This window comes from Balaenoptera physalus, assembly GCF_965194825.1.
Source record: "Balaenoptera physalus genome assembly, chromosome: 14".
NCBI classification, from domain to species: domain Eukaryota; kingdom Metazoa; phylum Chordata; class Mammalia; order Artiodactyla; family Balaenopteridae; genus Balaenoptera; species Balaenoptera physalus.
The window spans coordinates 14,642,799-14,663,421 of record NC_138893.1 but is presented as its reverse complement, the minus strand read 5'-3'; the positions used below and the strand labels follow the sequence as shown (position 1 = coordinate 14,663,421).

The 20,623-nt window shown below is 55.0% G+C and overlaps 1 protein-coding gene across 2 annotated transcripts in view; it reads left to right on the top strand.

Annotated features, from left to right (window-relative positions):
• Positions 1-13,059, top strand: part of GALNT2 (polypeptide N-acetylgalactosaminyltransferase 2) — a 178,872-nt gene extending 165,813 nt beyond the window's left edge. For both annotated transcript variants that reach the window (XM_082424020.1, XM_082424019.1), the window contains exons 13-16: positions 49-132; positions 2,014-2,140; positions 6,041-6,160; positions 10,468-13,059. In XM_082424020.1, the coding sequence (XP_082280146.1) occupies positions 49-132; positions 2,014-2,140; positions 6,041-6,160; positions 10,468-10,623 (487 nt within the window). In that variant the 3' untranslated portion in view covers positions 10,624-13,059. The remainder of the gene's footprint in view (positions 1-48; positions 133-2,013; positions 2,141-6,040; positions 6,161-10,467) is intronic.
• Positions 13,060-20,623: the final 7,564 nt, after the last annotated feature.

Sequence of the window (20,623 nt, the reverse complement as noted above, 5' to 3'; positions counted from 1 at the left end):
GCCCGTCTGTTCTTTCCATTTATAAAGAAATCTTGTCCCCTTCTGCAGTATTCAGAGCCGACTGGAGCTCAGGAAGAAACTTAGCTGCAAGCCTTTCAAATGGTACCTGGAAAATGTCTACCCAGAGCTAAGGTGAGGCCCCGGGGCCGGGCTCTGCCAGCGGGCGCGGGGCCTGGAGGAGGTGGAGTGCAGACCGTGCTCGGGGCGAGAGGCTGGGAGCGGGGCCCCAGCGCTGTCCCCAGGCCCCCCGAGCACGGGCTCCCTGAACTGCCGCTCTCCGCGGCCCCCCCCTCCCGTTCCTCACAGACCTGGAAACCCTCCCAGGTGTCACCTCTTGCAGCTCGTCCCCCTGGTGAGATGACGGGGCTCCGTGAGTGGCCAGAGGGGGGTTGCCCTGTGCCTCCAGCCCTCAGGCCCTCCCTGCCTGGGCCTCACCCTCCCGGCTCCTCTTGCCCTGGAGACCCCAGGCTAAACCAGCTCCATCCCCTCCCGGCCTGTGGGCCAGTGGGCGACGATGCCCAGCAGAGGCCCGGGGGATGGCCTGCCCAGGGTGCCCCCTCCTCCAGGCTGGTTGTGACCTCATGTGTCACGGGAATAACCACGCTGGCCCCCTGCTTCCCTCCACGAGGATTGATGACACAGCAATACTCCTGAGCTGCCCTCTACACCTGGCCTGTCCTTTTAAATGACTGCCCGCTCGCTCGAGGCCTGAGGGAGCGCTGGTGCCCATCAGAGGACCTGCCGGTCTGCGGGCTTCAGGCTGCACCTGAACTTCATCTTCTTAAGGGGCTGGCCAGACGGGTTTTGCCTCGAAGCGGCACATTCCTTTTTCCGAATATTCCAGCACACTTTATAGCAGGTCACGAATCTCGAGCATGGCGGCTGTGACTGCAGGAGTCACCACCATCCTCTTGTGCGCTGACAGGCCCTTCAGAGCCCTTGTCGCAGAGATTTGTTTGAGAGTCAGGTCCCGCGGCCTGTCCCCTGCTGTTCACGCCCATCGCTCTTCGGCTCCCTCTGCTTTTAAAGTGAAGCCGCGACCCCCCTGCCCTGGGAAGGACGTCACCAGTGGGACGCCCCTGGTCATTGCCTCTCCCCTGGTCGACCAGAGGCTTCACCGCAGTGGGCTGTAGCCCCTCATGGCGCCCACTTCGCTTTTGCTGTCACCGTGGCCTGTGACTTGCTGACGAGACGCCCAATGCAGTGACATTAAAGCACAGTTTGGCCCTGAGGTCCCCTGTGATTTGGGGCGACTTTGGGCCCTGCACCACCTGAGACCACATCTCAAGCGTTCACACCACGGCAGTGGGTGGACCTGCTGCCCTGCCCGTGCCGGGCAAGGGGGACGCCAGCCTGATGTTCGCGTGCGTCAGTGACACTTGCTGCCGTCCACCGCCTGCTTCCTGTGGGCCCGGCTGAGTGCCAGGGTGCGGTGCTCCACGGCTCTCGCGGCGGCCCTGCGGGGAAGGACCGTGCGAAGAGGGCACGGGGCTGGAGAGGACGAGTCTGACTGTCGCACGGCTGGTCCGCAGCCAAGGCGGGGCTTGGGGTCGAAGCCTGCCCTGCCCCCCGTTGTGCTGCCTTGCTCTGTTTGTACCAGGCCGCCTGACAGACCCACCTGTGGTCTCCCCTCTATTAGGTAAAGGCCAATCCTAAGTCTGCTGGAAACTTCCAGGCAGCAGGATCTGACCACGTTAACTGCTTTCCTAAATGACTGTCAACAACTAACGCTGAAGAGACAAGGGGCTTTTTCTTTCCCGATAACTGTCCCTGGTACGAGATAGAAAGAATGCTTAGACTTAAAACCTGCACTTAGGGTTAGGAGTCGAGAGGCTCAGAGCCGTGCTGTCTCGGGGGCACGGCCAGGCCTGCGCTGGGGGCACGTGGCCTGGTGGCAGCCTTCTTGCCGCCCGGCCCCGTCGTGAGACACGGGCTCTGAGCACAGGGTGTGGGGGGCAGGCACGGATCCCGTGGCCCCCCAAGCCCAGCGAGTGACTCTCTCCTTGGCTCCAGGGTTCCCGACCACCAGGATATAGCTTTTGGGGCCTTGCAGCAGGGGACCAACTGCCTGGACACTTTGGGACACTTTGCTGATGGCGTTGTCGGAGTTTATGAGTGTCACAACGCTGGGGGGAACCAGGTATGTGCACGGGGGCACCAGGGAAGGGGGCCCGAGGCCGCATGTCCCGCTGCCACCCTCCTCCTGCAATGGCTGCCCCCTCTGTCCTGCCCGGCCGTGTGCTCATCCCGGGGCCCCTGTCTGCGTCGGCACCTGCCCGTGTCCCTGCTCACAGACGCTTAACCACGGCCGCCAGGGCTGCCTGTTAGATGACAGAAGCTTAGATCTGAAACGCCCACCTCCTTGATCCTCGTGGAAAAGGAGGGAGGTAAGTGAGGGCTTGACAGGCCCAGCCGTGGCCTGCATGTCGCAGAAGAACAGGGCTCTAGAAGGCGCTTTTCCCGAGACAGTGACAGGTGTTTGGTAAAATGAGGGCCTCGTACACAGAAATGGCCGGGCGATGCTGGGTACGCTCATCTCCTACTCTCGGGGGACCTGCCGTTTTACACAAAGGCACTTTAACTCAGTGTATCCCAGAGCCTCCTTTAAACAGAACTGTTTCTAAAGAGGGCGCCTGCCTTTGTGTGAAGTTGGCTGTCCCCCATCCTCCCGAGGAGCGTCTGGGCAGACGGCAGCCCCGGACTCTTGGCCCCCTGTCTCTTCTTGGTGGTGCTGTCTTCGCAGCTGCCCGGCGTGGCCCAGGCCTGGTAGATTAGACAAGCGCGGCACGGGAAGGGGGCAGCCCCTACCCGGCTCTGGCCGCTGTCCCAGGCAGATGACCTCCCTGGCTCTCGGCTCTTCTGGGAAACACGGGTCCCAGGGCCCCCGCCCGGAAAGCCTAATTTCATGAGTCTGGGGTCAGAGAGCATCAGGGTATTTGAAAGCCCCCAGGGTGGGTGACCCCACATGAGGGCTGGGCAGGGAGGGCTTCCCAGCAGGAAGGATGCAGGGGCAGGTCACAGCGAGGTGGTGTGCCGCTTCCGGCCCCGCCGTCCCCCGAGGACCGGTCTGGGCCAGCGAGCCGCTTCCGAGATCAGGCCGCCCGGTAGTCCTTTGTGTGCCGACAAGAATGTTCTAGATCTGCACCACCCAGCACAGCGGCCAGCAGCCCCCTGTGGGTGGTGAGTGTGACAGGATGTACAGTTCTCACTTTGTTTAACTGTAATTTGCTTAGCCACGCGCAGCTGGGGCCCCGGGGAAGCATCCTGTGGAGGTAGGAAGCCAGGGCCGCAGCGGCTGCTCCAGGTGGCCCCCTCGCGAACCTTCCAGAGCGAGTCCCGTCTGAACCGAGGGCAAGTGGGCCCCGGGGATGAGAAGCGAGGGGTGAACGGCATTTTCGTACAGAAAATCGGGCCCGTGCTCCGGAAGAATAAGGTGTGTCATGTGGTTTCTCGCTGGGCCTCAGCAGACGCACAGGAAACGGGGAAATTTAAGAGTGGCAGCTCAAAGAAGCGTTTCTTAAATATTCACGCACTTTATTTTGCAAATTCAGATCACTGAAATGCTCCAGAAGAAGAAAGTGGCAGCTATCTCTGCTGTTTGCAGAGCTGAGTTAGTGTTTCTGGAATTCAGTGTAAAGCCTGCTTTAAAATAATGAAGCACGCCATAGCAAGAAGGTTGTAGAAACATTCAGACGTGCGCTTTCACTGGGGATCAGCAAAGCCCCCAATGCCTTCCAACACCCGCTTCCAAGAACAACCGCAAACCCGTCTCCATACAGTCCCACCCACCACTCGTCTTACCCAAGTGGGGACGGGGTCTTTTTGTCACTGGTTCACACAGATGGTCTGCTTCTTCCTGGGACCTCCGTGGTACCTGGTGGTGCTTTGAAAGCACCCCATTCCCCCCCACACCCCTGTGGAAGGACAACATCGTGGAAGACTGGAACCAACCCTCAGGGCCCGGCATGTGGCCCTTCTGAGAAGGCTCTGCAGACTCAGAGCCAAGAGCCCCCCAGGGACAGGTGGGCACAGGTGTGCACAGGGCTTCCAAGTTTGGGCAACGGTGGAAAACAGACCAGGCAGGTTCTTCTACTCCAGGACCTTTCCGAGCCTTTGGTAGACTGCTAGTGAATCTGCAAGAGAGACACGGGGTCCAAATGCAGTGTTTCCCAAATTTACTTGACCTAGAACCAACTTTTCATAGAATTCCTCACAGAGTACACTTGGAGAAACCCTAATTAAAAGGTGAGAAAGTTGAAGCTGAGGGGACTGCCCAGTCTGACTCCCTGTTAGGGGACAAGGAAGCCCGCCCACAGGCCAAGGGGCTTGCCCTTCCTCTCCTGGACGGTGGCCTGAGCCCACGCCTCCCAGCTGGACCTGTGTCTCACCGCTGGCTGGGGGAGGGGTGCGCGTGTGGCCTCCAGGTGTTAATGCTTTCTTTTTTTTTTTTGTTTTTAAGATTTGATGAAAGTTCATAATAATGCAATTGACAAGGAAATTTAGTTATTTCTGAGATATACATTTTAAAGTAATAACTAGAATTATCACTTCTAACATTATACCAGAACATATAAGATTTTTAGAAATTTCATGTACTGTCTGAAACATTTATATTAACATATTTCCATACAAATAACCGAAAGAAAGTTTATATTAGTTGTTTTTTTGACATGTATACACTGATGTGTATAAAATTGATGACTAATAAGAACCTGCAGTTAATGCTTTCTTGATACCAGAGCATTTGCTCCAAGGTGATTCAGGTGCTGAGCAGTGAGACTTTTCAGAACGTTCTGTATTCCTTCCCTTAGCTCTGTCCCCTGAGGACAGAAAAAAGGAAAACCTCTCCCTAGCGCTTAATCGTGCCTAACGTTACATGACACAAGCACGAGTGTGATACCCGCTCTCCCACGGGGGAGGAAGCCTCCAGAGGGCAGGGCCTGGCCTGTGTGTTCGCTGCCAGGAGTCTGAGTCATTGCAGGCGCTCAGCGGACAGTCAACTGGGTGGATGAACGGACAGACGGATGGACAGATGCCTTGCAGCAGCTTTCCTGGGCATACAGCAGAAGCGGCGCGTGGGGAGGGCACCCCCTGTGGGATTCTGAGTTGGAAGAGGCCTCGCTGCTTCTAGATCCTGAGGGCTCACGTGGGTTTTATCCCTTTGCAAGGGTCCAGTCCTCGAGTGACGGTCAGAAGCCTCACCCTCCTGTCTCCGCCGTAGCCCTGCCCAGAGCAGGCTCCCTCCCTCCTCTCCCGCCTTCTACCCTGTGATCCCACTCACCCACCGTGTCCCCTCCCCAGCCTCCTGCCCTTTCAGATGCTCTTGTTTAGTGTTCAGAATAAGTAGTTCTGCTCTCAGCTCTTAAGGGATGTGTGTCTATTTTTTAAGATCATAGGCAAGTTATTTCAGCACTCTCTGCCTCAGTTTTCTCATCTGTAAAATGGGGATAATAATAGCTTCTCACAGGGCTGTCATTGAAAGGGCTTAAAACAGTGCCAGGCACGTCATAGGCACCCAGGGTACAAATACCTGGATCCATTCCCGGGGACCTCGCAGAGCTTCCCGAGCATCGGTAGGCCAGCTTAGTGCTCAGTGACGAGGCTAAATGTGCCGCACGTGGTTTGTAATTTCACACGTGACAAGCCACAGTCACAAATGCTGTTTCCAAACCACACCTGTGTCAGGGCAGAGTCATTCCAAGGAAATGTTGACCCTGAACTGTCCACCTTGCGGGTAACCAGGCTGGAGCCGCAGCATTCACAGCCCACAGTTAATGATGGAAGATGGGGTGTGGAGCTCTAACCTGCGTTTGGGCTGAAGTTCTTACTACTGCTGGCCTGCTGCTCAGTTAGTTATGCGGCTCCCCGGCACCCCCGGTTGGAGACTTGCTCTTAGGCACAAAGTCCTTTGTTGGCCCTGAGCTGGTCAGGGCTTCTGAAGCCTGTTCCCCGCGTGCCGTCCCCTCTGGGGCCCTTCCTTGCTGCATCCTTCACCCCGCAGCCCCGTGGGCCGAGCCCTGACCTTGGCTTTGTGTTGCAGGAGTGGGCCCTGACAAAGGAGAAGTCGGTGAAGCACATGGACTTGTGCCTGACCGTGGTGGACCGGGCGCCCGGCTCCCTCATAAAGCTGCAGGGCTGCCGGGAGAACGACAGCTGGCAGGTAGGTGCCGGCCGGGGACCAGCCCAGGCCCAGCTCCCCGTCGCCCCCAGGGCCTGGATCACAGCGGGGGCGCTGGGTGATCACAGCAGTGGCGCCGGGTGTTCACAGGCGGCACCTTTTGCCTCGCGCTGTTCCGCGTCCCCGCGTGGAGCCCCTGGCGAGCACTGGGATGCCTGAGGGGCGTGGCGCACGGGCTGGTGCTTCTGCCGCGGTCACCGTCCTGGTTATTCCTCCCCCTCTGCATCCATCTGTTTATGTTTGGTCTGTCCTCTAACAGGCTGCAGAGGCAGGGCTGTGCTTTGAGGCTGCGTGTTCAGCTCCTGCGCGGGTCTGTAAGGGCCTCCCCGGGCTGGGCACCGGGGCAGGGGGGGTCCCGACACCAGAGGCGGCTCCCCTCACCCTGGCGGCCAGCTGAGCCGGGCAGGGCCCTTCCTCGGACGCGGCCCTCGTGCCCAGGCGTGGGTACTGCGCCCAGAAAGGCTCTGTCTGGTGATGCCCGACAGCACCCAAGGGACGGGGATGCTGGTGGCCAGTGTGCGTGGGTCAGCAGGCCACCGACCCCCGCATGGGGGCACAGACCCCTGGTCCAGGAGCGGGGGGGGCCCAGCGGTGTCCCTGGCCCCTGGCTTCTCCGTAGCTGGAGCAGCCCAGCCAATGCACCCCGCCAGGAGCGGTGCTGGCCCGAACCAGCCAAAGTTCAGCTCTGCTTTAGAGATGAAAATGTATGACTCTTCTCACGAGAAGTTAATGGAACACTGACCTACAAACCAGGCTAGAAAAGGTATTGAGGTTCATGATAATGTCTCCAGAGGAGGTGCTTCACCTCGGTTCACTTCCAGGGCTGATGAACCCCCAAGCCCGAAAGGAAGACCTGTATTTATAAAAATACATATAAAGAAGGCTTTATTTCTGAAGCCAGAGGCCTGTTGTGGCTTATTTCCGATTATGTTCTCATTCTCCTCCCCACACCACTGGCCGTTTTAAAGAGAAATTCCTCGTGTTTTTGTTTATTCATTAAGTATTTTTCCTTTTTAAGTTTACAGATTGTAAACGATTAAGGTGCAACTGGATGAGACATTACACGCACACTCGTGTTACTTTTTTCCAAACGGTTCAGAACGTATGTTTACCTCTTTGGCTGCTTTTCTCTGACCTGCGCCCTGGGGGTACCTTGGGGGCAGAGCCTTTCTTGGGCCTAGGGGGAGTGGCTAGTGCAACCCCCAAAGGACTTTCCCACGTGCCCACACGGGGAGCCGGGCTTGTCCTCTTCTTTCCCTCCTCACGAGACACACGGGTCTGGGGAAACTGAGGCCCGGGGCTGGCTGGAGCCAGGAGCCCACGTGGGCGTCCCACCCACCACTCCTTTCACAGAAGGGAAGCTGAGGCCCAGAGCCTGGGGTCCTCTCCAGGGTCCCCCAGGAGCACCGAGGCCCACACCGAGGTCCCTTGCTTGGGGCCCAGTTGTCAGGAAACACTTGCAAAGGGCCGTCTCTCCTCTGTCCCCCCCGCCTGGTTCCGGGTGTCCCCCACCCTGTTCTGCGGAACCCCAGCAGGTCCCTAAATGCCCATCTGTGTTGACAGCTGTGGCACCCGAGTGAGAAGGAGGGGCTGGTAAACACGGAGGCCACTGTCCCCGGCCCCAACCTCCTGGGACCCGTGTTGGGTGAGCATGGCGCTAGGCCAGGTGCCCTGCCCCGGGTGTAAGGGCCGGGGCATCTAGGGTAAAGGAGGGATAAAGTGATGACTTTATCTGGCTCCAAACCTTTGTTAAGAACAGACAGACGCTCCGTCTTTGGAGGGGTCTCCTTTAGTGACAGCTTGCTGTACGTCAAGGGCTGACATGTTCCTGCCACCGTCCGGTTCTCACCCTGAAAGGCTCACGTCACAAGAGGGAGAAAGGCCTGCAAACAATGAGCTCTTCTGGATGTGTGGCGTACATAAGTGGGGATCTCTTAAACTGTCAACCTCGAGCCCTTCCTTGCCCGGTAGAGAAGGTGTGGCCCTTTCAGTAGAGCCTCTGCATCTGGGAATCCGCCCACCCCACCACAGCCCTCTGGGCCCAGGGCTCCAGGCTGCCGAGGCCGCCTCCCACGGACGGAGCTGGGGTTTGGGCGTTTTTGAGGCCCTCCGTCTGGCTGATGCTGTGACACAGGCAGAGCTCCCCAGGGAACGGAGTCAAAGTCCACCCATTCCAGATTCTTTGTCAAACAAGCCCTGGCCACTCAGTGACACGCGGATGTCGGCAGCACAGACACACTTCACATGACAGAGCAGGAGGAATGACAGCAAAGAGGGCACAGGAATGAAGGAGGAGGTGATTGGCAGGTGATGGGCGGTCCCTCTCCCTGTGCCCGTCGGATTGCACTGCATTTCACTGTTGGCGAAAACTCCAGGCCGGCAGGCTGCCTTAGCAAGCATCCCAGGGTCCCCACGGGAACATCCTTGCAGGGCCCCGCCCTGCCTTGCTCTGCCTCCTTCCCACCCCATTCACTTGCCCTTTGAGAGGGGGCTCCTCAGCTAGTTCTGTCTCGAAGCTGCACTCCTCTTGCCAGTTGGAACACTGGGTTTCCAAGCACGTCTGTGTGTTTGTGTGAGGTGTGCGTTTGCAGAGTCAAGGGCGAAAGGAAAGCAAGAGTAAGAAAATGTAATTCCGCGATGTCCAAATGATTTGCAAAAATACCAACGAGAAGGAGCTTCTGTGCATACAGTGTAAAAAATTAACTAGAATCACAGACTGCATTAATGAAGGGAGAGCTTTTGTAAGAAAAAAGCATGTCACTTTTTTTTTTTTTTGTAAAGAACAAACATTAGAGATTTTTACATGGGGATAAACAACAGCGTGAGAGGCCCTCAGGTTTCCCACGGCTGGGCTGTGGGCTTGTTCGCTGGTTTGCCTGGCTGGTTTGGGTTTAGTGGGGGCACAGGTGCGTACCCACGGGAATACGAAGGCGCTACGCCCTGGACTGTACAGGTGGCCCACGCAGGACTCGGCAGGTAGCGCCTGGGGACTCAGGGTAGCTGAGACGGGCTTCCACACCCACCAAGGTGGAGCGGGTGGAGAGACAGACAGTGGAGAGGTGGGCTCCGCAGCAGGGCATTCTGTCCACACAAGCATCCCTTTCCCTCCCATTGGCCTCACCCCACCCCTCGGCGCAGCACGAGGCCCTACGTGTAAGCGGGCACGCTGAGGGGCCTGGCCCCGGCCCCGGCCTCAGCAGGGCTGCCTTCAACAGCCAGGGGCAGGCAGCCTGGGCCCTCCTGGAGCGGGCCTGCTTCCTGTGGCTGCTTCCCCGAGGGGCAACATTCTCAGATGAGGCCTTCTTGTGAAAGAATGCCAAGTCCCTGCAGGAAATTCCCCCATGTGTCGAGTCCTTAAGACTGAGGGAGGGGCGGGGGCCCAAACATGGGGCTTGGACGAGGAGATGCCCGAAGAGGGGGAAGGATGGGGCAGGGAAGCGGTCTCCAGCAGGGTCCGGAGAGGAGGTTTGGGGCTGCAAACCAAGCGGAGAGTGCTGGTTTCTTCCTGGGCCCTCAGCAGACGCTGTTTTGTCCCCTTTTGTCCCCGTGAAACAGGAGGGAAGGGGGCAGGGCACAACCTCTGAAAGAATGACACAGCCCGAGGACACGACGTAAACCGATTAGAACCAAATGGGTCCAAGATGGTGGACGAGTCAACTTCCACTAGACCTTGAGCCCCAGTATACGCTCACAGTAACACATCAGCAAGCTAAATGACACACCCACAGGTGCCATGACAGCTCCAAGGCCGACCACAAGGATCAAAAAGAGGGCGGCGGCCCAATTCCTGGAAATCCCCGCCCCTTCCTGAAATAGCTGGAATACTCCTCCCACTCCTTAGCCTGTAAAATTACCCACCCCTGTAAGAACGGACAACCCCAAACCCTGGTGCCACTTCCGCCTTCTGAGATGGCCCGCACTCTGTCTGTGGAGTGTATTTCTCTCTAAGTAAACCTATCGCTTTGTCTCTCGCTGAATTCTTTCTGCGATGAGACACCAAGAACCTGGGCTTCCTTAAGTCCTGAGACCAGGCGTGTGATCTCAGTTGGAAGACCGTGGGTTTTGGCCGGGTTGGAGTTTCAGCCGCACGGGTTCAGGTCCCGGTCAGGGTCTTGGCCGGGTTCGAGTCCCGGCCACGTGGGTTCACGTCCCAGTCTGAGGTGCGTGGTTTCACCCGGGCTGCTGCGGATGCCCGTGCGTCCTGGCCCGAGACCTTGTTGTGAGGGCAGCCCCGCTGCAACCTCTCCTGGCGGCGCCCCTGCTGTGAGGTGCTCTCCTGTCTTTTGCAGAAATGGGAGCAGATCGAGGGCAATTCCAAGCTGCGGCACGTGGGCAGCAACCTGTGCCTGGACAGCCGCGGGGCCCAGAACGGCGGCCTGAGCGTGGAGGTGTGCGGCCCGGCGCTGTCCCAGCAGTGGAAGTTCTCGCTCAACCTGCAGCAGTAGGGGGAGCCGCCCGCGTCCTCCCGCGCCGTCGGGCCCCACGACGAGCCCGACGTTATTGATTCTGTTTCTTAAACTTTCCGAGAAACTATATACCTCAGTATTCCATCACGGTCTGAAGGTCGGAGGACCTCGGCGCGGGGCGGGCGGCACCGGAGCGGCGAGGAGGGGGAGCTGGCCCACCCCGACCCCGGGCCCCCGCCGTCCCTGCCCGCCCAGCGCCACGCGGATGGATGCGGAGCCCCACGCCGGCGGGCGGCAGGACCCGGGGGGAAGGGGCGGCGGCCGCAGCACAGCGAGCGGAGCTCTCCAGCCTCCACTTGGATCCGCCTACAGCACGTCCGGTTTCCATCCCGGTCACGGTCACGGTCACAGTCACGGCGTTTGCCCTGCCCCGCCCTCCCAACTGTCTTCCCGGCGCAGACCCCCTTCCACGTGGCGTACCTGCTCTCTTTGGATATGAACTTTGCTGTGGTGGGACACTGCACACAGACATATATGAAGAAAGAATGTACGGTCAGTTCCTATGGTTTCTGTAGGTCACCCTCATCCTGTAAGTTGTCCACAAAGCAGATCACAGCGTGAGGAGGAGGGGCCGAGCCCTTCGGGGCCGGAGGGAGGAAGCGCCTCCTTTGCCCCGGGAGCCTTATAGGTGGGTAGGTCCTGCTGTGGCCGCCACCCCGGGAGGGTAGCCCTGCCCCGAGGCCCGGACGCCGGCGGCATCTCGGTTCGGCTTCAGCTGGGAGTCGTGTCATGCTCTGTGTCGGAATCCACTTTTCGTGCCCTTGGTGTCTATAAACCCTGAATGGGTTACTTAATTTGACAAATTACTGCTTTGGGTCTTTGTAAATTAAATTTCTTTTCTCTAAGGATAAAATGAATAAAAAAGAATCTGCCAGCTCCCGGTGATGGTGGGACGCTGTCACAGGCAGCATTGGGTTCACGGTGAGGACCTTGGTGTGCTGGCACCACTGTCAAGGTCACCTGGGCCCAGTCCTGCCTGCCTCAGGGGCTTTGGGTCAAGAATTAGGAAAAGTGAAAACCAAACAACACCCGCTCAATGGCGCTGAGGATTCAGGGCACAAAACAGGAGCTTTGTGGCTTAGGAGGCTTATGTCAGTATAAACCGCAAGACGGTCGTGAACTAAAAGTAAAGCAGGAGGAGTGGCCTGGGCGCTGCCCTGACACCCAGGCGTGTCCCCGCAGAGCCCTCCTTGCCTCCGAGGTGCCCACACGCAGGGGTAGCCCAGCCGCAGACCCCACGGGGCGCCCTGGTCACTCTCGTGGGCACTGCCCTCCTGCCTTCCTGCGTCCCCCTCACCCAGCCCTTCGTCACACAGATGCCCTGTGTCCAAGAGGCGTCACACGGGCACACACCTTCAGGCCCCTCTGGGAGGGCCTGGCAGGTCACAGAGAAGTGGCCCCAGAAGGTTCTGCCAGGTTGACACTTGGCCAAGTGCAGCTCTCTCCTGCCTATTTCTTCTAGGAAATGGGACGTTGGTCTTTCTTCCTCCACTGCAGAAGCCCCCCATGTGTTTGCTTTATGACGGTGGGCTTGGGCCTGGAGGTGTGGCTGGGTGACTTTGTCCTGCGTCTTTTTGCCCCCTGCCAACCAACCAGGTGTATTTTCAGTGGACCGGGAGGCCACAGCTGGATTAATTCGGCACAACTCTATCTTCAGAGGCTTATCGTGACCACCAGTAAGCTCTTAGGGAGAGTCCTGGGAACCTGTGCAAGGCTGCTGAACACAGGTGGGGCAGCAAGCAGTCACCCAGCCCCTGGGTTCCCGTGTCAGGCTACTTCTACTGTTAGGAAGAAAATCCCATGGACGGAAAACAAATTTGGCTTTAAAGTAACACAAATTTTCATCAGGTTCTTGACAAATTCTTTCTTGCCCACACACCTCCACCCCACCCAGAAGTCTTACCAACCTTTGTACCATTGAGATTGAGATGGGTCCCCCTGGGCCCCTGGGGGGCAGCTCCCCATCCCTGAGGTGGTAGGGTTGGCGGCCTTGGATGGTGTGGGCGTTGTGAGCCGAGGTGGGCTGGGAGGGCTCCTTTGGGTGAGCTATGTTTACATGACACAGTGTGCCAAAGTGACTTAACTGTGGCTGCATTACTTTTTAGTCATCGGGACTGTCCCCCTCTCCCACTCTTGTTTTTACAAGTAAAGATTCTTTCCTAAAAGCCCTTGGAGCAAAGCCTGGCGAAGTTAGTTGTCTTCTCTGTGCTGGTCTTTCTTATGTCTTCATAAAAGCTAAAATGATGGTATCTGTGAGTATGTTTTGCAAATTCAAAATATAGTTTGGTAATTTTTTTTTTCCAGTTGATTTTTAAAAAGAACTGCTGTACAGAGCTTGTACTTCGTCCATTTTATAGATGGAAACCATCCTTGAAAATTGTTTAACTTAAATAAAGAGGAGATACTTTATAGATACGCTCTGCTGGCGGCTGTAGTCACTCTTGGTCTTCATAGCATGGACGTGACCGGTGTTTGGGGACTGATTATGGTCTGTCTCGGGAGAGGGGTGCTGCCCAGTTACCATATCTTATCACACTTTTAAAATGCGTTCACCTTTTACTGCTGCACCTTTTGATGTTTATTCTTATTTGTAATAATAACCGTTATCATCTGTGGAGTGTTTATGATGTGCCAGGCCCCACTCCAAGCGCTTAAATACATCCTTCTTGGCTTCTCGCAGTAACCTGGGAGGTAGCTGAACGGGCTGCATCTTACAGTTGGCTGGGGAAGCTGGTGCTTGAAGCTGCTGGCCTGCCCAAGGTCACGCCACTCCTAAGTACTCCCCTGGCCAGCCCCAGGCGCTGAGAGCCAAAGCCTGCCCTCCAAACCAGGGCAGGGGAGAGGCTGAAGGACCAATATCATCACAGCTTTTAGAGTATTTTAAATCCGTATACTATTTACCAGTTACCCGGGCTCTCCAGTTCCATCCCAGGCAAACTTGAGTCCTTGCCCCTCTTCCTGGGCCTTTAAAAATACCTTCCTTTGGACAACCCCACAGGTGTGTCAAGGAAACACAATACTGACCAATTCTTTAGCAATTTGGGTTGCAACTGGGGAGGCTGAAAACATGGCCCCGATGAGTGTCTTGAACCTTCTGGAGGCCCTGTTTCTGCATCCTCTTTCTCCATTATTTGAGACAACCAAAATTTGCTCCGCTGCCATCTGAGACACAAGAAGAGCTCTTAGCATAATTGTGCAGTACCCATCAGAGGCCTTTAGGAATTGTGTGTGTGTGTGTGTGTGTGTGTGTGTGTGTGTGTGTTTCCTGCTCTGACAACAGGGGTTTTCTGAGAAACTCTCTACGTTGCCCTGATGCCCTGGAGACCTGAGAGCAGGGGGAACGTGTTAAATGCCAGAAGAAGAGGAAGAGCATAGTGTCTGGCAGGCTCAGGGTGGGGCGTTTGGAGACAGGATTGGGTCAGTCTGGCCAGGGGTGGGACCCCGCATGCTGAGGAAAGACTTTGGGCCGATTCTGGGAGGAGGGGAGCTATATGAGCCTTGCACTAGAGCAGGGAGGTTCAGATTTGCAAAAATATTTAGAGTAAGGGACTTCCCTGGCGGTCCAGTGGGTAAGACCCCGCACTCCCAGTGCAGGGGGCCTGAGTTCGATCCCTGGTCGGGGAACTAGATCCGGCGTGCATGCCGCAACTAAGAAGCCCGCATGCCACAACTAAAGATCCCACACGCCACAACTAAGACCCGGCGTGGCCGGAATAAATAAATAAATATTTTTAAAAATATATTTAGAGTAAAATACTTAACCCACTTCGGCTCTTTGATTCTGCAGTATATTTCACGTTTTAAGAAATATTCAGCCAGAAAAATAAGATGTTTGCACGCCCTCTTCTATCCATGGACTTACCTAAAAGAAAAAAGAAAATCTTCTTCCTAGATGTTCTTATGTATTCCTGAGCAGCTTAACTAATAATACAACATATATGTATTTGATTTTATGTATTATGTGTGCCTGCACATGATAAACATCATGTTTCCAAAAGCCTTTGCATCTGTGGGGTCCCAAAGAAGTAATGAGAAATATTCCCCCAGCAGTTCCTGCCTGAGCATCTGTGGGCCTGGCCCTGGTGCTGGGCAGGGGCTGTGGAAAAGACCGTCATGGTCCCCTACAGGTTACACCCCCAGGGGAGTCCAACTTTGATCCAGACCTTGAACACAGGAAAATAGACTGAGTCACAGCAAGGTGCTGGCCTCCTGAAGGTCATGGAAGGAATCCTCGGGGTTGCCGGGGGCAGGGGGTGTGTTGAGGGGCAGCAGTTTGGTTCACCGTCGAGGGCCAAGATGTGAGAACTCAGAGTGGTGGTGCAGGCTCGCTGAAGAACTTCCAGAAATTAACTGTCCACGGTGCTCTTGAAGTGTGCAGAATTCTCTGTTGAAGCACTTTGAGTGAAGAGTGTCAGAAATCCAACTGAACGGAGTATAAATTGAGAGACATTTATTATGTCATGTGACAGGAAGGCCCAAGGTGACAGGGTTCTGGGTTGGTCCTGGGACGTGACTTCATTGTGAGCAACTAACTTCATCTGCCCGACGGCGCCCTCCCCCGTCCCCCCTAGACGCGGGAAAACCCTCAGCAAGAAGGAAGCGTTTCCTGCTGCCCTGTGTGTCTTTCTCCTTTCCTGCCCTCCCGCCAGCACAGACGCCCCTTTCCCAGTGATCACCCCACCTGCCGAGAACCTCTCAGGCCCCACTGCCCAGAACCCGGCGCTCAGGTGCCAGGGCAGCGGGCAGCGGTCCCCTCCCAGCGCCACCGTCCTGGGTCATGGGGTGGGGTCTGCCGGCGGGGAGGACAGGGAAGGACAGCAGCTCGGGCGGGCGCAGCACCTGCCGCATTCGCCGTCCCTGAAAGCCGGCTGGAAGCTGGAAGCGGCCAGACGGACGGGCGGGGCGGCCACGCGGTCACAGGTTCCCGCGTCCTCGGTGGAAGGCGGCTTCACCCTGGTCCTCTGGCATCTGCTGGCCACGTGGGGCCTCTTCGTTTTCAAGTGAGTGAGATGTATGGCTTGGGGTCGCAAAGACGAATGATACTGAGACGGTTATCAAAATATGTTTATAATATGTGTTTCTTAATGCGTTAAATAACGAGGCCTCATGTCTGGTAGCTGCCGTAATTTCAAAGTAGTGATGAGTGTAAGCAGTAGTTTGAAAAGTCTACAATGAATGTGATGTGAAGATATCTGTGATGTGCGTGTGTGTGACCAAGCTTCCAGTTAATTGGCTACGCACGTTCAGTCGGAGGTAGAACAAAACAAAGCTTCTGGACCCCCTAGACTCTAAGAATCTCGGAGTAGAGGACACCTGTGACCCACAGCTGTGCTCTGGGACCAGCTCTGCGCCTCGGCGGGGCGTCTTCTCCCTGCGGGACAGAAGGAGATGGGGCAGCGCGAAGCAGGGGAGAACCGCAGGGCAGTCGGGAGCTGCGCAGGGCCCGAGCGGACCTTGACCCTGGGCCTGGATCCAGCCTTCTTTCTCAGGGCCAAGTGGGACAAGCCTGTTGCCCAGGTTACCCACAGTGAGACTGTCCTCCTCCTGGTCCAGCGGGAGGGCAAGGAGCCCGGGCAGGACGCTGTCGGGGGTGGGTGGGGGGAGGCTGGCGCCAGGGAAAGCTGGTGGGGGGGCGGGGCGGCGGGGGGAGGGAGGCTTGGGGTGCAGGGCGAGCGCCGAGGGGCCCTCAGCGCCGTTCCTGCCTCCCAGCCCCCGGGTCACCACAGGAAAGTCGCTTCACCGGGTCTGGGAGAGGAGGCAGCTTGCTCGCCTCACAGGGTCACGGTCACGGTGAGATGCAGCACGTGAGATGTGAGAGCGTCCCCGGTGGGGCGGTCCTCACGGCGGGCGGGCGGTGGGCGCGTGCGGTCGTACAGGGCGGGGCCTGGACAGGGGCCGGGGGGAGGCTTGTTACAGGTGCTGAGTTGCCCGCGACATGTCACTGCCTGGCTGGGGGACGTGTTGGCCTGCTGTCGCGTCGCCCCCAAGCGGCCGCAGAAGAGGAGGCCGGAGGCACGGGCCCCGACGGGGAGGCTGCGTCCCGGCCGGGGAAGGAGAGACCCCGACGAGGGCCGAGCGAGCGTGGGCGCTGGGACAAGCGCGTGGGTTCGCCACCAGGGCCGACGACCAGCGGGCAGCTGGTGACGGTGCGTGGGGTGGGTGGACAGAGGCCGCGCACGCAGTCAGGCTGGGGTCTGCGGGCCAGGCTGGCGGCCCTGGGGGTTTGCAGAAGAAGAAGGGAGGGAGGGAGGATGGACCCCACTGCCCTCCAGCCCCTCCGACAGGACGGCCGCCGGGACTCAGGGCGGCTAAGCGCCTCTGGGTTTCCAGGGCTCCCCTCCCCATGGCCACGCGCCACCGACCACAGCGAGAACGTGGCCCACGTGTCTCCCATCGGGGGGGGACAACAGGGGCCTGAAGGGCTGGGGGAGGGGGGACGGGGGACACAGCTGCCGAGTGACGACACGAAGCTACTGGGCCAGCTTTTCGGAAGTAGAAAGTGTATGGAGGCTTGTTAGGGACTGAACTGTGTCCTCCCCCAAATCCATATGTTGAAGTTAGGACCTCAACATCCTAACCCCCAGGACCTCAGAACGTGACTCTATTTGGAGACAGTCTTGAAAGACGGGAGTTAAAATGAGGCCATCAGGGTGGCCCTAATCCAATATGACTGGTGTCCTTATAAGAAGAGGGGATTAGGACGCAGACAAGCACAGAGGGAGGACCAACAGGAGGACACGGGGAGAAGACGGTCGTCTAATAGCCAAGGAGGGAGGACTTGGAAGGGACCGACCTGCCCACCCTTTGATCTCGGACTTTTAGCCTCCAGAATCATGAGAAGATAAATTCCTGTTGACGAAGCCACCCAGCCTGTGGTACTTTGGTTTGGCAGCCCTAACAAACTAATGCCAACCGTGGTACCAGGCAGTGAGGTGCTACTGTAACAAATACTGAAGAAGTATGGAAGGGGCTTTGGACCTAACAGTGGGCAGAACGGGAAGAGTTTCGAGGAGCGTGTTAGGTAAAGCCTGGGTCGCCTTGAAGAAACTGGGGGTGTGAAAGGTGATCCGGAGGGAAGAGGGGGCCTGCAGAGACTGCCTCCCTTGCCTTGGAGGGGCACATGCATGATCACAGACAGGATGTGGTACAAACATGAACGTTGAAGGTGCCCCCGTGAGGTCTTAGAAGGAGACGAGGAGCAAGAGACGGGAAGGGGAAGGGAAGCTGGAGGAAGGCGCTCCCCGTCAGAGCGGCAGAGATCTCAGCTGTACCACGTGTTCCAGTGTTTTGTGGAAGCAGAACCTGCAAGTGACCAGCGTGGATGGACAGCTGAGGAGGTTTCTTTTTCTTTCTTTTTTTTTTAAATTTTATTTATTTTTGGCTGCGTTGGGTCTTCGTTGCTGCACGCGGGCTTTCTCTAGTTGTGGCGAGCGGGGGCTACTCTTCATTGCAGTGTGTGGGCTTCTCATTGTGGTGGCTTCTCTTGTTGCGGAGCACAGGCTCTAGGCGTGTGGGCTTCAGTAGTTGTGGCTCGCAGGCTCAGTAGTTGTGGCACACGGGCCTAGTTGTTCCGTGGCATGTGGGATCTTCCCAGACCAGGGCTCCAACCAGTGTCCCCTGCATTGGCAGGTGGATTCTTAACCACTGCGCCACCAGGGAAGTCCTGCTGAGGAGGTTTCCAAGCAAAGTGTTGAAGGTGCAGCCTATTTTCTCCTTGCTGCCTATAGTAAAATTCAAGAGGAAGGAGATAAATTGAAGAGGGAACCAGAACGTGTAGATTTGGAAAATTCCCAACCGATCCACACTATAAAAAATGAGAAAGCTTGTGCTCTGGAGAGAGCGCTGAGAGTGGTGCTGGGCAGTGTTGAGAATCACACAATTACTGAGCCTGCGCGTCTGGAGCCTGTGCTCCGCAACAAGAGAGGCCGCGATAGTGAGAGGCCCGCGCACCGCGATGAAGAGTGGCCCTCGCTCGCCACAACTAGAGAAAGCCCTCGCACAGAAACGAAGATCCAACACAGCCATAAATAAGTAAATTTTTAAAAATAAATAAATAAACAAAGTTATTATAAAATAATGGCTATATTTCCCTGTGCTGTACAATATTTCCTTGTAGCTTATTTATTTTATACATAGCAGTTTGTTTCTTTTAATCCCCTCCCCCTATCTTGCCCCTTCTTCCTTCCCTCTCTCCACTGGTAACCACTAGTTTGTTCTCTATATCTGTGGGTCTGTTTCTGTTTTGTTATATTCATTTGTTTTATATTTTTAGATTCTACATATAAGTGATAGCATGCAGTATTTGTCTTTGTCTGACTTAATTTCACTAAACATAATACCCTCTAGGTCCATCCATGTTGTTGTAAATGGCAAAATTTTATTCTTTCTTTTAAGGCTGAGTAGTATTCTATTCTGTACACACACACACACACACACCCCCATATATATACCACATATACATATATATACCACATTTTATGTATCCATTCATCTATTCATGGACAGTTAGGTTGGTTCCATATCTTGGTAATTGTAAATAATTCTGCTATGAACATCGGGTGCTTGTATCTTTTCAAATTACTGTTTTCATTTTTTTCAGATATATCCCCAGGAATGGGATTGCTACATTATATGGTAGTTCTATTTTTAGTTTTTTGCGGAACCTCCATACTGTTTTCCATAGTGGCTGCATCAATTTACATTCCCCCCAACAGCGTACTAGGGTTCCCTTTTCTCCACATCCTCGCCAACATGTGTTATTTTTTAACTTTTTGACAATAGCCATTCTGACAAGTATGAGGTGATATCTCATGGCGGTTTTGATTTGTAGTTCTCTGATGATTAGTGATGTTGAGCATCTTTTCATGTGCCTGTTGGCCATCTGTATATCTTTTCTGGAAAAATGTCTATTCAGGTCTTCTGCCCATTTGTTTAATCAGGTTGTTTGTTTTTCTGATACTGAGTTGTATGAGCTGTTTATATATTTTGGATATTAACCCCTTATCATATCATTTGCAAATATCTTCTCCCATTCAGTAGGTTGTCTTTTCATTTTGTCCATGGTTTCCTTCGCTGGGCAAAAGCTTTTAGGTTTCATTAGGTCACATTTGCTTATTTTTGCTTTTGTCTCCTTTGCCTGAGGAGACAGATCCTTAAAAATATTGCTACAGTATCTCTCAAAGAGTGTTCTGCTTATGTTTTCTTCTAGGAGTTTTATGGTTTCCAGTCTTACATTTAGGTCTTTAACCCATTTTGAGGGTTTTTTGTTTTTGTTTTTGTTTTGTATATGGTGTGAGAAAAATGTTCTAATTTCATTCTTTTAGATGTAGCTGTCCAGTTTTCCCAGCACCACTTACTGAAGAGACTGTCTTTCCTCCATTATATAGTCTTGCCTCCTTTGTCATAGATTAATTGACCATAGGTGCATGGGTTTATTTCTGGGCTTTCTATCCTGTTGCATTGATCTCTATTTCTGTTTTTGTGCCAGTACCATACTGTCTTGATTACTGTAGCTTTGTAGTATAGTCTGAAGTCAGGGAGCCTGATTTCTCCAGCTCTGTTTTTCTTTCTCAAGATTGCTTTGGCTATTCAGGGTCTTTAAGTTTCCATATAAACTTTAGGATTATTCATTCTAGTTCTGTGAAAAATGTCAGAGGTACTTTGACAGGGACTGCATTAAATCTGTAGATTGCTTTGGGTAGTATGGACATTTTAACCATATTAATTATTTCAATCCATGGACATGGGATATTTTTCCATTTCTTTGTATCATTCAGTTTCCTTCATCAATATCTTATAGTTTTTAGAGTATAGATATGTCACCTCCTTGGTTAAGTTTATTCCTAGGTATTTTATTCTTTTTGCTGCAATTGTAAATGGGATTGTTTTCTTGAATTCTCTTTCTGATAGTTCATTATAATGTATAGGAAAGCAACAGATTTCTGTATATTAATCTTGTATCCTGCAACTTTACTAAATT